Source organism: Brachyistius frenatus, unplaced genomic scaffold (assembly GCF_029030835.1).
Source record: "Brachyistius frenatus isolate BFR_SWC_R1_liver_20210118 unplaced genomic scaffold, ASM2903083v1 Contig_24, whole genome shotgun sequence".
NCBI lineage: Eukaryota > Metazoa > Chordata > Actinopteri > Embiotocidae > Brachyistius > Brachyistius frenatus.
This window is the reverse complement of record NW_027210623.1, coordinates 1,680,913-1,698,212: the sequence shown is the minus strand read 5'-3', so window position 1 is coordinate 1,698,212 and position 17,300 is coordinate 1,680,913. Positions and strand designations below refer to the sequence as shown.

Genomic DNA, 17,300 nt, shown 5'->3' with positions numbered 1-17,300 from the left:
TTTAACAATAAAAGTAACTCACGGCATCTTCGTCAGGCCTCTCTGGTGACTCCGAGTACAGTGATGAAGAAAGTGGATCATCTTTTCTCTGTTCATGACAAAATTTTTCTTCATTCTGCAGTCTGTTTCCCAACTCGTCACACTTACCTTCAGGTTGATGAGGAAGAAGTAAAATGAGATGTTTGAGGTCACATGCAACACAAACATGACGTGTAATTGAAGCTTTTGATGAATCTTGGTATCTGCTTTTTTTTATTTATTTATTTTTTTTAAATTTTTTTTTTTTATCCATGAGCATCTTCTTTTTCTGACATTTGTCATGTTGTGGGTAAATCTGGAAATGTTTCATGATATTAAGATGAAAAGTTGAGCACATTTTAATGTTACCCAAATACGACCTTAAGCTATGGCGTCCAGTCTTGGCAAGCCGGGGTTTCTCGCCATGTAAGGCTCTGAGTTATTACTTGCTGGAAGGGATATTGATATAAAGCCGCAGCAAAACAGTCTTTTAACTCAAATGCCAAACAGGTTACAGAGAAATGCTATTCCTTTAGATAACAGAGAATCTACAGCTACATACAAATATTTGTGGTGATTGTTCATTTGTAGAGGAATTAAAGATGGGATTACCACGCACTAATAACGACAAGTTGAGTGTATATTTATAATATCAACAAATGTATGGGTGGTTGAATCCATCACTGTCAAACTCAGGCATGCTTCACATGTAGCTGAGCCTACCCGTACTAGTCTGCACTTGAATGTGTAGGCGTTTTTATTGTTAGGTTCTTGTAATTGTGAAATATTACATGTGCAGCTAGAGTAATAATTAAGTGAATCTCTGAATACCAAAGTATCAAAGCACATAAATTCATGTTCCAGTGGTGTGCTGCTGGGGAGCAGGAGGTGGTTTTCTGTGCAGTTTTCCATGTTTTCCCTCCTCAAAGAGCTGAATAACACCAAGAGGTGCCTGGTTCCCACCCACAACACTGTCATGTTTGCTGTCCCCGTGCATTATCAAATGCATGGACTCTTCTGCTACTGAAAGTATATTGTTTTTCTGCACCTTGCTCAAATGTAAAACAACTTATGAAGGTCCTTGTAGTACATGATATTCATTTTGTAGTTTGTGCGCGTGCATGTGTGCGTATGTGCCTACCTTCCTCCCTGCCTGCCTGTCCGTGTAATAAAATTTATCCTGCCTAAAAATGCACTGTTGAAACTTTATCGACATTGATTTTGTTTTTCAGTTGCCTATAGTCATTTTTATTTCTTCAAATATTTCAGTTTAATATTGCAAACAACTTCACAACATACAAAATGAATAATATTAACCCAGAAACATGTCAATGAATAAATTTTATATATATATATATATATAATTTTTTATATATATCTTGTCCTCTGGTGGGGATAAAAAAATAAACAGCAAAGCTTTGACAACAGCACCTTGACATAGTATGTAATTCCAACATTACCTTGAGAAGTTTAGAACAGTAAACAGATAAATTACTTGAGAGGAAATTGTTTTCTGCTGAATATGTAAACGGAATGTTTTTTTGGTCAGCATCATATCCTTTTTTGTAAGTGGAGAATTTCTCGATTCACAATTGAAGCAGCATGCAAGCTTTTGAAGATGGAACTGTCCTCTCTCATTCCTTGCCTGTTTTTTTTTTCCCTTCATTTTCTAATTCTTGGCAACGTAAACAAATCACAATGTCTTGAGGAATGTGATATAGTAATTTAAACTGGGCGCAAATGACTGATCAGATTTTTTTTAATTGTTTACAAGGTCATGAATATGTTCAATAAATAGACTGTAGTATCACTTTTACTGTATAAACTTCATCTTTTTTTACATGCAGTCCATAAAATTTCCATTTGACGGAATAATTTACCCTGTTATGTATATATACAAATAGATATTTTCTCTTTATTCTCTTTTTTAAACTCTTCAATAAAATCTATACATTTTATACACTATCTCCCTCTTTTAATGGTCAATGTGCATACACATGAAGTGTCTATCCTTATAAACCGCCAGCCAATCTTCTTTTTGCTATCCATGGTAAGCGCTCGCACGTAGGACTGGGTTGTCCTGCATTGGGAATTATAATGCCGCTTGTCTATTCCTCTGCAGCCCTCCTTTGTGTACCCCATGGGGTTGCATTTGGTCTCATAAAAGTATTGCTTCAGTTGGCCATTGGGGACGGGGACCTTTTCCATGACGGTAACTGTCTGCCCAGACATGTCTATTGCCGTCTTTTTATCCACAGCTGTCACCCACTGGCTAATACTGTCACACACACTGAGCTCTCCGCGCCGTGAGGGATCGGAGTGTCGCCGCACCCTCATGGACATGTTAGCGGCATCCAGATAGTTTTTGTATTCCTCCAGAAGAAAGAGCAACGGCGGCTCCAAAGGCACTTGGTTGCTGATCATCACCCGCGAGTCGTACAGGTCGACATCCTTGGTCTCAGTGGTGACCACAGACGACGGGCCCCCACCTCCCTGGCTCTTATCAGTCCCCTGTCCCAGCTGTGCCGCCTCTCCCTCCACCTCCAGCAGCTCCTCTATCACCTGCTCAAATGTGTCTGTGAGTGAGGGCAGTTCCCCGCGCTGGCCTGGCCCGCCACCACTCTGGGGAGTCCCGTGGCCTCGTGCGGCCGTCGCAGCGGCGCCCAAGTAGCCTTCCGTCCGATGGCCCCGCATGCCCGGGGCATCTCTCAGGGGCGCAGCTCTCATGCAACTGAAGTATGAAATAACCATAGTAAGGAACAGGATGGTCATCACTCTTCTAACCTGGTGGAACTGGAGGGGGAGAGAGAGACAGAAAACAAGAGGGAGGGAGGGGAGAGAGAGGAAAAGACGGTTAGTCAGAGAGCCTTCTCAACAAAGTTAGCTTATTCTTGATCCATAACGCACCACGTGAGCCTTTCCTCGTATTTACACCCTCTACTCTTTGTTTGCAGGCCAAAAAGAGAGCCAGTGGCTTTGGAATAATCACAACATGTTTTTATTAAACTGATATTGGCACTGTGTCATCAGTGTTTTCAAATTGTTTGCAAACTGTAATCATTTTGCTCCTATGTGAGGTCTGGCTTAGATTTCTATTTGTTGGCAGCGCTGCACAAAAGCTGTGCTGAGCATCACAGAGACTGCTTATTACAAAAGATAAGATTACACAAATAGATGTCAAAACATCCTTACACGCTCGCTATTATTCATAATCTCTGTTAGTGGTGTGTTAAATTGCACCGTTTATTCGGAGAGTGTGCATGGATGTTTAGTTTTATAACGGCCAAACCTGTCAATCACCCTTCTCTGCCTGAATAATTGTGTTGTCTGGTCAGTTTTGAAAGCTCAAACCTCCCCCTTATTATCTTCATTCACTGAGGAAATGGTGGATTTTTTTTTTTAAACTCTTAAACTTCGTCTACACTGTAATATTTTAAGAGGAAAACGGCCAGGTTGGATGCATTTCAGACTCCAACCATGTGCAGTGAGAACTGACAAAGTTTGGCTGAGATAAAGATATTCTTTTGTTGGACGAGTTCATGTATTTTTATTACCCCACGATTGAAATCATCCGTATCAACACCTCAGGAACCTCCATCATGGACAGAACTTCCTGACTGACTGAGTGGCAAATGTCGTGTCTGTGTCAGCTCTGGCAAACACTGCAGCTGCAGTATTATAAAAAAAACCAATAAAAAAAAAAACCCTGGTGTGTGCTGTAAGACCGGTCTGATACTAAACGTCACGATCAGGAACGGGAAACCAGGGGTTTGCTGAGGGACACTGTTTGTTTTTTGGCAGGTGGGTGGCGAGAGCACTGCAGGATGAATGAACAGGATGTCATGAGGAAACTGAATGACAGAAAGATGTGTCATGCTCCCTGCACAGAACCAATCTGGGAGTCTCAGGAGAGCAACCCACAAGACAAGCAACGCACCGCCAGGGTTAAGAAATAACCACGAGGAGGCAGGTGCAGCCGAAACACTACATACATCCTTAATCATTGAATCGCACGTGTGCAGCCCTTACCTCTGAGGAGCTCTAAGATTCACAGCAAATCAATGAGTTGGTGGGCATCCAACGGCCAGAGATATAAAAGCAACCATAATGAAAAAATAAATCTAGATCTTGCTTTCCACAGAGGCTCATTTAAAAATAGCCCGGCCGAGGCTTTGACAGCACTCCGCATGTCCCAACGTGACACAGGAAAACACGGCGAGCAAACACACTCCTGCCTCCACTCAGAATGGACACGAGGACCTTTACAGTAGGGAGGAGCGAAACCCCACCTTAAAAGCATTTCTTTCATTCTTAATTAGTATCTGGGGCTGTGGCTGCAATTAACCGACACCACGGTGACTGCCATAGAGATATCTCGTCTAAAAATAGATGTGCTGGGAGTCTCACAGTCTCTATTCAGAATATCACATCCTTCTTCTTAATGAGCCACTCATTCCCCGAGCTCAGTGACGTGCTCCTCCAGAGTGTGTGAGTGTGTTAGAGGGAGGGCATGGGGAGGGGCTGGCTTGTGTGTGTGTGTGTGTGTGTGTGTGTGTGTGTGTGTGTGTGTGTGTGTGTGTGTGTGTGTGTGTGTGTGTGTGTGTGTGTGTGTGTGTTGGCGGGGAGATGGGGGTATTTTTCCTCTAACCAACTAAAACAACAATGAGGGCAAGCTGAGAATGAAGAGCTAATTATCAAATGTTCATTAATTATTGTAGATAAAATCCTGTTTATCGTGTGGAAATCAAGCTTATTAACCCTTCAATATTGTTGAGGTTTCGGTTCCAGTTCCAAGAATTTTCTGTGAGGCTTCCCAGCACAGAAAATCATGTAGGTTTACGGGATTGAGGCCAGTCACGAGTTTTATGTGTAGGATGCATTTAGGCTGATATTATTATCAGCATCGCACTCAAATGGTTCCACTTCCACATGAGGGAAATGAAGGCAGAGGGCTGATTACTGTTAGGCGTCAAACTTCATGCTGGAAATGGTGCAGACGAAGAGTGCTGCATCTTCCGTAACAGACCACAGGGGTAATATTGCAGTAGCAGGGGGTGGAGAGAGTGCCAGCGTCATTTCGCAGCATAACAACCACAGATGACGTCTCTTCCAGGTCTCCATAGGGGAGAGAATGGAGGGGAGGAGGTTGCTGGGGGTAATGCCACTCAACGGCGTGCAATTGCGTGCCGTTCCCCCGGGTATCCTCACACCGGGAACAACAGATGATTTTATTTCTATCTCTGTGATTTCCTGTTTCCATCAGGACAATCAATATGGCTTATGCTCTCAATCAACATCCTGTTAAAATGCGATAAAGCCAATGAATCATTTAATTGCTGTGGGACTGGCGGAGAATCTCTGGCTTATATCTGCTGGAGGCTAAATGTGACAACCGATTGGTTTGCTCCTGCTTTATACATCCAGTGAAGGAAAATGTTATGAGGATTTCACGGTTAATAAAAAAAAGTGGCTTGAGTGTTAACATAATGAGCATGAATAATAAAGCGAGAGATGATATGGAGCAATGAAATCTTCTTTTTGGAGCCTCTACAGCAGCTCTGCGACAATTTGTTTGACTATGAAAATGTCTAATACAAGCAGGTGGTTGAGTAAAGTGCAGTTTCTTCGACCCAGATTGTTAAAGATAAAAAATTTAAATGAAATCCAGCCACTTCCATCTAATGCATGACCATCTAAACATGACGCACTGAGCACTCAGCTAACAAGATGGAGCGGAGGGAGATAAAGCCCGTACTAACTGCTGCTCAAACATGCCTTTATTCACGACAACACACCTAGAGCATGAAACACCCTGAACAATAGGAGCAGGTGAGTGTGTGGACTCTGACTACTGTTTGGCTTCGACATCTCTAGATGACCACCTGTTCATCTGCTTTGAGAGCGCGGCTGTATGGCTGGGATATGTAACTTACCCTCGCATTTACTCTCTGTGCCAGGTGGGGATTAAAGTGATAAATGCCGCCTTTGACAGTTGCTGAAAAGTTCTTCTAAAGCATGAAAGGACTAGCATGGCTAGTACTATTACACATTCAGTAATGTTCCCCAGCCTCTCTGCACATGGCAGCACACTTTATGGCTTCATCTTTACCAGCAGCATGCATGATATAAGCCATTACAGGGGGAAATAAACAAGAGGTATGATAGAGCGAAGTGTGCCCTATTTACCTAGCAACATGTTTTGTCATGTTCACACAATGCCAAATGTTCAATTTGTGAACAAAAAAAAAATCAACTCACACAGAGCAAATATGATCACAATGTCCACCCGAGGACCCCTTGTGTGCCACAATGCAGCACTTAAAACTAGCATTTAGGCTTAATTGAGTTGTCTGCAGTAATAGCTGACACATGTGGAAGCTTGCTTCCCTGAGATCTGTTTTTAATCTGACACGGCTTCAGAGCACATTTAGTAATAGATGAGCATCACTAGGATTATACCTGGCCTCCAGGCCAACGCCAGCCACAGAAAGCCCCGCATTCAAATACCTGCTGAGTGATTTATGCTACACAAATGAGCCGCTGCCTCCCTCCCACACTGAGTGCAGCAGTGGACAATTGTGAGGAGATATTGGCAACAAGAGGTAAAATCACGATTGACTCTCATTAGAAGCAGCTTATAATTTTTAATGACTCATCATTAATTGTGCAAAACTCGACTTTATTGATATAAACGTAAAATTGACCCATGAATCAACACTGAAACTTGACCACTGAAATAACCATCAGAACTATGGCTACGCTGCAGTTTCCAACGTCGTCCACTAGATGGCATATGAGACCGTGAAATAATAAGAGCTCCTTTTCTTCCTCCTCTCTCCACCTTCATCCCCTCTTTCTTTCCTCCCTCATGTGAAACACGATAGATAGATAGATAGATAGATAGATAGATAGATAGATAGATAGATAGATAGATAGATAGATAGATAGATAGACAGACAGACAGACAGACAGACAGACAGACAGACAGACAGACAGACAGACAGACAGACAGTGGTTTTTAGTTTCTTTTTTCAAGCGCACAACCAGATTTCGTTGTACGTAATTGTCTAGAGGTTATAAAGTTCACTTATTTGCAATTTAGTCACAACTCTGACAAAAAATGTGGCCCTAATTTAAAAAATTTGAACGAAACATCACTACTGTGTCAGTCTAACATTATCCAAGCAGCCCTTGCTAGGATCCTCGAATGTTCTTATTCACAATACCTTCACATGAATCTGTCCCAAATGAGCCCTTTTTTTTTTCCCCCCTCCAGAAATCGGACTTTGTTTTAATCCGCGTTTATTCACCAACACCAAGAAGTAGACCCAACAGTGAATGTTGGCCGACGCAGCTAGGCGTTTAGGTCTCGGGTTTCCTATAAAGTCTTAATGAGTTCATCAAAGTTTGTTTTCTTTCCAAAACAACAATACAAAAACTGTCTGGAGTTTTTTGTTTGTTTGTTTGTTCATAGCTCGGAGGGGGTGGTGGGGGGTCTCCCAGGTTAGGTGAGCAAATATAGACAAACATCCTGAAGAAAGAGTTTATTGAGCTATTTATGAACGTGAAGTTGCGGTAAAATGTTCAAACGTGGCTGATTTCATGCAGAGGCACGCTGGATTGTTTCCACTTTGTTACCTAGAGAAATACAAATAACCACAATGCTCAGGCTGCCCCAATAGTGAGAGAGTGAGTCTTTTTTGTTTTTTTCTCTCGAGATTACATCTGCTGAGCTCGTGCTCTCCACTGGAAACCCAATCAACATAATAACTCCGTTTTTTATTAATGAACGAGAGGATAAGGTTACACATATCCCCTCTCGGGCTGCGGCGCTGTCTGTTCGCAGGATAACCGGACTTGATCGAGCTACTTTTAGACACCCCCTCCCCTCTTAGATTCACCCCCCCCCCTCCCCAACACCACACACACACACACACACACACACACACACACACACACACACACACACACACACACACACACACACACACACACACACACACACACACACACACACACACACACACATCGACAGACACACAACAGCTGTCTTTCTCTCAAGCAGCATCAAACAATGCGAAAGTGTTCAAAATAAGTTATCTGAAATGAAACAGACACATACCTTTCACTGCCCAGTCGTAAAACAGACCATTCAACAGGACAGTAGTGTCATCTGGGATGTTTTGGACAACTCCCTGAGTAATTTACTTAAGCGATATTTTTCCTCTCTCCCGACCAGCTTCAGGATATCTCTTCAGCTTTGGAGCAAATAGATTAAATTATTGATGGTGGAAATTGCATGGCTGAGGTAATGCACTCCCATGGCTGCACGGCTCCTTTGGAGATCGTCTGAAACTGAAGTTGTCGCATGCTGAAAAACGCCGCTGCAGCACAGCACCACGGGTTGAGGAGACCTCTGGAGCTGAAATGAGGAGCCTCTTTGCAACTACAGTAACTTTACTACACAATGACGCTGCAACATGTGACCTGCCGCTGGCTGACTGGTCGCAACCAAACTCCTGCTTAAACAGCCCCGAGGCGGAACTATTAATGCGCTTTCAGTGTGCATTATGTGCTTTTGCTTGTCCGCATACCGTGCAGCCTGCATCCACACCATAATGTCTCACAATGTACTACAAAGCACAAGTGAAGCCTCTCCTCTTCCGTATTTTGCTCAGCTTAAAGAGATGCCTTTTTTTTTTTTTTTTTTTTTTTTTTTTTTACAGGTTTTGCGTAACAGCGCGTCTCCACCAAGTCGTGATCCACTGCGTGCCATTTAGAGATGGCCTATTTGTGTAAAATTAGATATTCAGGGAATTAAAAATAAGCATTTCTTGTACAGGTCGGCAGAAAGTGAGGAGAACTTGGTAAGTTATATCAAAAAAGCTTAAAGTATTTGAGACTAAAGTTAATCTTTGTGAACGTTTTTTCACCATTTATAATCTGTTAAATGTTGGTCTTCTTCCTAAACCTGTTTTTACATCCATGATGTAGCCCCAGAAGATTCTAACAATATTCTCATATGAAGTGTAGATGGTGTATAATTTAGAGTTGATATATTATATGCAATAAAAGCCTGGACGTCAGCCCCAGAACATGACCTTATACTTTTTTTTTTTTTTAGAAATGTAAGTGTTGGATGTGAACTTCTTGCTTTTAAAGTGAGCCATCTCCACAACAGATGGATGACTCCCCTGCAAGTGCTCTGCTGTGTAGTAACCAGCTTTCACAGGTTAATATTACCAAATGTCAGCTAAACAAACCTGTGTAGATTATATACACAGTCTCCTCACAATGAAACTACTTGGCTTCTTGATACTCCGTTTCCCTCTTATCTGGAACAAACCAAGAGCAGTTCAGTCCCTTTATGGTGCAGAATTCAAATAAAGAAATGTCAGCGGAGGCACAACCTTTCAATGGGTGATGAACGTTTGGAAATTCCACCTCTGATGAATACAAGAGTGAGCATAATGGAGAAATAGCAGCTCATTATCCTTTCGACTTGGCCCTGGTCCAGTGCAAAGATTTATTGTGATGTGTTGGCTATATTGCCATCATGATTCTTCCCTGCACGAGCTTATGAGCTGGAGAGCTCTTGTTTGGCATGTAGCAGTATGGGAGTGGATGCTCACACCTGCTTAATGAGTCACTCCCACCTCCAACACACCCGGGGACATGCCAAGATAGATATAGCCCTCCCCGAAGGCTCACAGGAGGTGAGGGCAAACTCTGGATGACAAAGAGTTGCATCAGCAATCACTGAGCGACATGACTCCAAAGAGGATAGAAAAAAAAAATGCACACTGCACAAGGGGGCTGTTCCAAACAAGTAATTCATAAATAAATCACTTGGCATCTCATTAGAGGAGCAAAAACAACAACATGGTCTCTCTCATTTCTGCAAATACAGCACAACTGAAGGTGGCGAATCAAGAGAAGTCATTTGGCTTGCACGTGTCTGAGGCTCTAAAGCCTGAATTTCTGAATGAAATCCATAAAATGCCAGATAATTGTTAGAAAGAAAGGAGCTGTGAAAAATGTCAGAGTCTTTTTGACTCATCCAGTTGAGGATCAAACACAAGCACGACAAGACAAGCAGGAGTCATTCTGAAAACGGCTAAACCACTATTTCATCGGAACTGAGGTGTAAGGTTTCTGAAGGTTTAAGATTTCCCAACACGGCGCCAGTGACAATGACTTCAAACTAACGGAGGGGTTGTCTTTGCATGTCATGTGGCAAATTTCAACCACATTCACGGCCAAACACGTGTAATTGGCAGTAACAGTTGGGTAGCTTTCTCCTCACATCTTCCCCGCTCACAAGCGTTTTGCTGTTTGTGCAGCAGAAAGAAGAAACAACCACAGGAGCTGACAACACGACACACTTGTATAACCTTTCAAGGCTTCTCTTGCCAAGTGCAGCACGATGCTGACAGGTCCGCACTGCCGAAAGCTTCACTTAACAAGTAGAATTATGCCTCCTTGTGCGAGAGAGGAACCGTGTAACACGGACGAAATGACATTTTGTGAAATGTCATTTTCACTGGGGATAAAGGAAAGAGATGTGGGTATTTTGATCAGAGTGAAATTGCATTCCTCCTCAAGGAGCAAACACGTCAACCGAGAACACGTTTTGTATGAGGCTGGATGACGTCAAAGAAGTCGAGAGTGAGCTGGAGAACCGTTGAGAAAACTCCAAATTGGTAAACACGTTAAGTCGGTGCAGGCCTTTTATAATCAGAAGCCGGAGTGGGGAGTTAATGTCATCCCTCCTGTGATGACAATAACCTTTAATGTAATCATCAGGCAGATACAGCAGACTAGTCTTCTAAGCTTCATATACACTCCTCCTTCCACACCCTCATACAGATACATTATTTCTATAGTGGCTTAGACTACAAATCAATCCACAGCCTATTAAGTCTCAGTCAGTCAGTCAGTCTGTCTGTCTGTCTGTCTGTTTTCTTGGCTCATGCCCCCCCCCTCTCCACCCTCCCCCTCCTCCCCTCCATCCCCTCCATCCCCCAGCAATAACGTTTGCTTGGTTCACTGCTAAATGAAAACACACAAATCACTTCACAGAATCACTTGCAATTGCTGAAATATTACATTTAACTGAAAAGGCACGGATGCTGGATTTGCTGTGTCGACGGGGGCTGCAGAGAACTAAATCAGCAGCTTCGATATGACTCCTGCTTGGTTTGATATCGCACATGCTGCCACCTGCAACTACACACACACACACACACACACACATCTTCCTCCAAATAAAGGGCAGAAATGAGACACTTTGAAATCAAACTAGGAGTTAGTCCAAACCAGGACTGTCTTTGAGTCTGTCTGAGATTCGGGAAATACAAATAGATGTTTTATTGTTTCGGGAGTTGCTTGAATCCAGTGACGTACAACGTGCTCACATGCTGAGAGTCACACTTGAATGGTTTGCCGGCATGGTCGAACATTTCCACACACTCACACACAGGCGCGCGCAGCATCGTGCGTTGTCCCGCAGTGGTCCGACATATAAGATGTCTTTACAGTAAGAATATCCACTGTGTATTAATAACTTATCGTGGGCTCCATCCACAATCACGCCACTGAATGACGAAGAACTGATAATTAAAGGTTCAGAAGAAGGTTCAAGGCTTCGCCTCCTGCCAAGAACTTGTTTAAACAAGCTTGTTAATTGGATGAAGGTGTTGGTGATGAAGATGATGGTGTGGTGACTAAAGCAGCAGCGACGGCGGTGGTGTTGGCGGCGGCGGCGGCGGGCGATGTAGCCTACATTTCCATAATGATTAAGATGATTATTTTTTGCTCTAAATATATCGTGACGTCCGCAGAGCTGCGAGCCGAGATTTCCACCATCTATATCCCCGAATTAATCAATAGCCTATTTATAATTTACATCAGCTCGAATCACACACAAGTTATTGCATTTCATGAATGAAAACGTTGTGGCAAAGTGAGGCGAGCAAAATCCGAAAGCGAGTTTGATTAAAAAGAAGCCCCTCCTATTTCTCTCAAAAGAAAATTGAACGTCCTTAATTTAAAACCAGATTTCGACAAATCCTTTTAGTCCCCGAAGTGCACGAATTGATCGCAACGGAAAAACGACACACAAAGGCCAACATTCACATCACGAAAAAAGCGAGAAAAACATTAGCTGCATGAAAATATCAAGCACAATGTTAATGTTATCTTTTTTTTTCTGCACAATGCATTTATTTTTTTTTTCGTTAAATTAACAGGCCTACCGAAAGAATGTCATCTGATTTTTGCAATGAAACCTACCATCAGGTTTGTTATTGACGCCCACCCCAACTCTGCAGAGCTGAGAGTGCAGAGAGAGAGAGAGAGAGAGAGAGGGGAGATTCTCGGTAAAGATAACACACGCGGGGACGCACGCGCACAGGCGCGAGCGCACGCAGGCGCACGCCCGCACACAAACACACGCAGCCCCATTTATGGACTGATCCGCTGACGTACATTGCAGAAAAGTGCTATAAAAAAACCTTCATACATACAAAGTGTGTCGTGCCACCCCACAGACCCCTCCTAACCCGCCTCCGCTCATCCCTCCTCCTCCACCCAACACGCCCACGCCCACACCATAATCCCACGTCTCAGTAGAAAAAAATAAATAAAATAAAAATACTGCTACATGGCCAGAAAATAGGCATTCGGCAAAGAAAATATTTGATTTAAAAACAAATATAGCCGAAAAAAGATCGTGCAATAAAAAACCATCACTGACAGCGTCTGTTAATAAAAGGCCAAAGATGTCTTTAAAATGTCATAATTTTCTTGATCTTATTTAAACTAAAACCTGCATCGTTTCGTTAGATAAATTATTGAATCGTTGTAATTTGTAGAATCAACGGGTTTGTGGTATTGAAAACTGCTATTACAGTTGCGACGCAGCCTTTATTAAAGGAGCCTTTTTTATGACTGTTGGGCAGCCTAATAAGTAATATGATCTATTTAGGTTTCACTGTCTCATAAAATGAGGAGTAATAGGCTGTAATATGCAGAAACCGATCTGCGCACATTAAATTGCTGGGTAAAAATTACCGAAAACGCCAGCGGAAAAGTCCCATAATTCAAATGCAATTAGGAATTTACGGGATACATTCAGTTGTGAGTATTTATTTGAAAACGCTTCCTGGGCATGAGGAGTGTTGATTAAAACAGGACTGCCAGTGGGCGTTGGGGCTTTTCTTGCTGTTGTTTTGCCATGCAATTGCTTCGTCTTGGATCAGAAATCCTAAATCTTTGACCAAAGGGAGAAAAAAAAAAAGAGGACGAGTGAGGGAGAGAGGGAGTGAGTGAGAGATGTACAGGGAGAGAGAGAGGGGAAATAGACAATATCCACCGCTTCTGCATCGGTGCGAGACGATTTTTTTTTAAGCTACAAGTCCTTCAGGAGAGCAGAGAAATAAAATCCCAGAGCAATTTTGTGTGATGATCATCTCAATCTAACAGCCGCGAGAAGGGATTTTACGCGTGCCATTAATTTCAAATAAAGAAAAAAGAAAAGAAAAAGAAAGGCAGGCAAAAACGATGCTTCCCGAACAATTGCATATCAAGCCATTTTATCTCTCTCCATCACATTCAGCCATAACATCTGTCAGTGGATGGACTTTGACCACGCCCATCTTTATTGTAATTTTACACAGGAATAATCTAACAATTTGTATACTGTAAAAGGAGCTTCGCTTTGGCAAACCCGGCAAACTGCACGAGTCAAAGCAATTAAAAATTAAGCAATCTTTATTTATTATTATCATTCATTCGCAGCCTGCGTTTGACAGGTCGACAGAGCCGTGTGCGGACAAAAGAGGGGGGTAGGGTAGCAGGTGAAGTGAAAAGCACCTTATGAATGAAACCGTGGAGCGGTCGTAGTAAAAACACAAGTGATTTGATGGCGATGACGGGAGGGGGGGTGGGGGCGATGGAGGAAGGGTGGGGGGGGGGGGGTAAAGAGTAGGGCTATTTTTGGTCGATAACAAAATCCAGAGGGTTTGACATCAAGACAAAACATGATTGCAGCAGACCAAACAAGAAAAATAAGCGATATAGATAGATAGATAGATAGATAGATAGATAGATAGATAGATAGATAGATAGATAGATAGATAGATAGATAGATAGATAGATAGATAGATAGATAGATAGATAGATAGATAGATAGATAGATAGATAGATAGATAGATAGATAGATAGATGTGAAGGACAGAGGTTTTTCCCAGACAGTTTTATGATATATGCACCAGCATCAGTAGTCCAGTTCGTGCTGGAAGGATCACTGCAGCGTCTTAAATCCCATATTGGGAGCATGATTAGGCACAACGCAACGATTACGCAAATTATGTTGCAGCAGGCAGTGTTCGGAAACTCCAAAAAAACGCTTCAAAAAGCTCTCTTCTTCAAAATCCCAAACACGAAAACGAGTCCCAGTTTCAGCGTTTCACAATACTTAAAGCAGCATGTGAATGTCCACGCACCAAGCATTTAGAAATATCAATTTTAGAGGAGGAAAAAAAAAAATAGATGATGTTCTACGAGGTATTGGTCACCTGGATCGGATTTCATTTCGGAGTTATTTCGGTCACTGCTGTCCACAATGAACACACCGCCAAGGCGAAGGGCTGCATGCTGTAGTTTAAAGCCGAAGTTCATTTGAGAAAAAGCCAGAGAGAAGCCCGTAAAGACGACAGGAATAAAAAAAAAAAAGATTGACATGAAAACAATGGATTTTGCTCTTACCTTTACAAGGGCTGACAACCACTATGTGCGTGGTTAGATCTCCGCGACCAAGACTTGCATGTCCCAAAGTTTAACGCAGTGTGGGGGGGCTTATAGGTACCGAGAATGTGGTGTGCGAAAAGACCAGACCGCCCTAACATTTCAACTTTCTCAGTGCTCTACAAAAACACATTTTAAAGCACGAGCTCTTTTAACGGCAAGCGCTTTTTTTCTTTTTTCTTTTTCCCTTTTTAAATTATTTTTCTTTTCTTTCTTTAGAATCCCGTTTATTTTCCGTTTACAGACCACAGGCTCCTTCAGAATAAGCTTACCAAAAGTTGAAAAAACAATCCCAGGTTTGGCAAAGGGGGGCTGGGAAAAGAGAGAAAGAGAGTTGGCGTCCACTCGGCGTTTTAGTCCATGCACGACTCCGGTGCCTCTGTCCAACGTGCTGAAAGCATAACACAGCCAGGGTAACTATGAGGGGCCAAGAAAATAGCTATATACTTTTGTTTGAGTGCCCACTTTAAACTGCTTCTTTTTTTTTTTTTTTTTTTTTTTTTTTTTTTTTTCACTCTGCTGCTTCCCCGCGTCTTGTCACGTGTATTTTTCCCACCCCTTGCCAAACCAGTCCTTTTAATATTTGATCACATATTGGTCGGACATTTCCTTCTAGATAACAGCACCTATATCACAAACGCCGGTTCAATTCAGTGTACGCTCGCCTCAAAAGGCTACACGCTCCACGCCAAATTACAACGCTGATACTGAGCTCTATTGTTCCTCATGTCATGCTTGTGACAAGTGTCACAGATAAGTGGCACATGTTGCTTATCTTTAAAAAAAAAAAAAAAAAACATGGACACCGCACTCAAAAAGAACATACATACATGCATAAAATATAAAGCCCTCACTGCCGACACACAGCCCTCCAAGATAGCCTACATCACATCCACACACATTGCGCGCAGACACAATGTAATATTTCCTTACCCCCTCACTGTACCGGCATATCCTGAGCAGAGAAATGCCACACAATCTTTTTCACACAAGCTTTGTCAACATCAGCCTCATCAGACATGGGTCTCGATACTGAGTTTCTCAAGTAGCCACTGAGTCAAACCCTTCCAGCAATGCGTTGCCAGACTAAACAGCAAGCACGACTATTTACTGGTATTCATCCCTTATATGCTGTGTGTTTCCATTGCTACTTACCATTTTCCCCCTACGCTGTCCTGGAGATAGAAGTGTCTTAATATCCACTCACTCCAACAGATGCTGGTAGGTAATGTGTCTTGTTTGAAGTCATCATATGAGAACTTCTGCTGTGCTCAGTAGATCGCCCACCACTTCGCTGACTTATGAATCTAATAACCCTTTGCAATATCGGCGTGCTTAAACTCTCTTAGGCAACACCTTGGTGGCTCTACAGTAAAGACAAATATCAACACGCCTGGCTTGTCAGAAAAGCTTACAGATATACGTAACACCCTCGCCCGGACAACGCCATTAGGGGTCTTACGTGATTGAAATAAGCGACGGCAATACAAGTTTATGGGGGTACTAGTTCCTGACTGATTGCTCGTTCACCGCCTCAAATCTTTAAATCCGCATCGACGAACAGTGACAGAGACATAAAACTTCTGAGGCACATCCATATTCACGTGTTTGTGTTATAGCCTGTTAACTCCCTCTTTGGCGAGGGGCCATGGCCTGATACGCATAACGCACAACCGGTCATTTAGATTTTTCGAACGCGGACGATGCGCAGCAGGTCGGCTTTTCAAAACAAATACACATTTATAGCGCCCCTGCGTCTGCCTGTCAAGTTCTTGAGGAACTTGTTGCTGCTCAAAAAGAAACCCCCTTCCGCTTTTTTCTTTCTTTCTTTTTCTTTTTTTTTTTTTTTTTTACTGGACCAGACACTCGTATATACTTACAATGTCAAATTCTGTTGAAGTGCTGCGTTTTGTTTGTTCTCGGACAGATGTAACAGAAATCCGAAAAAAAAGTTAATCCACGTCCTCCACAAGCGGAATTACACCGAGAGAAGCGACCAGATCGTTTAATGGTACTTTTCGATCAGGAATATGTGCAAGTTCAAAGGCGAAATCTGTTTTCAGTAAAATTCCATCAGTTGCACTGCCAACACTCAGCCATCTGATTGTTATGCAGTGACGAAGCGCTGTGCTTGCAAGTGAAGCCCCAAATGTACTAAGTAACATGAGTAATAGGTGATATTTGCCTGACTCTTTGCCAGCATCCAAAACTTTCTAGAACGCGTGTGTAAGAAAAGTGTCATTCTTGTGGTATAAATTACTTTTTTGTCATAGTTTATGGAAATCACGCCGCATGGGTGGCGCGTTATTGGAACCTGTAGGCGTGCGTCTCCAAAGACACAAAAGCACCAATCTGACAAATCCTTGGACTTCTCCCAAAACAAAACCAAAAAAAAGTGTTTTAGGTAACTCGATGCCATTCAGACCTGCTACTCTGGCACGCCGTCTGACTTCTCGTGAATCACGGATTTAAAA

At 42.6% G+C, this 17,300-nt stretch overlaps 1 protein-coding gene across 10 annotated transcripts; it reads right to left on the bottom strand.

Annotated features, from left to right (window-relative positions):
• Window positions 1-1,237: 1,237 nt before the first annotated feature.
• Window positions 1,238-16,954, bottom strand: bdnf (brain-derived neurotrophic factor). 10 transcript variants are annotated; one of them, XM_069697683.1, is made up of 3 exons: window positions 16,707-16,954; window positions 15,099-15,217; window positions 1,238-2,811 (listed from the first exon to the last, which is right to left on the bottom strand). In XM_069697683.1, exon 3 carries the CDS (start codon window positions 2,788-2,790, stop codon window positions 1,981-1,983), a length of 810 nt encoding a protein of 269 aa, XP_069553784.1. In that variant the 5' UTR covers window positions 2,791-2,811; window positions 15,099-15,217; window positions 16,707-16,954; the 3' UTR covers window positions 1,238-1,980. The 10 variants fall into 10 exon arrangements, with proteins under 10 accessions (XP_069553784.1, XP_069553785.1, XP_069553786.1 ...); XM_069697684.1 differs by lacking the exon at window positions 16,707-16,954 and adding an exon at window positions 15,982-16,408; XM_069697685.1 differs by lacking the exon at window positions 16,707-16,954 and adding an exon at window positions 15,760-15,930.
• Between the last annotated feature and the right edge of the window lie 346 nt (window positions 16,955-17,300).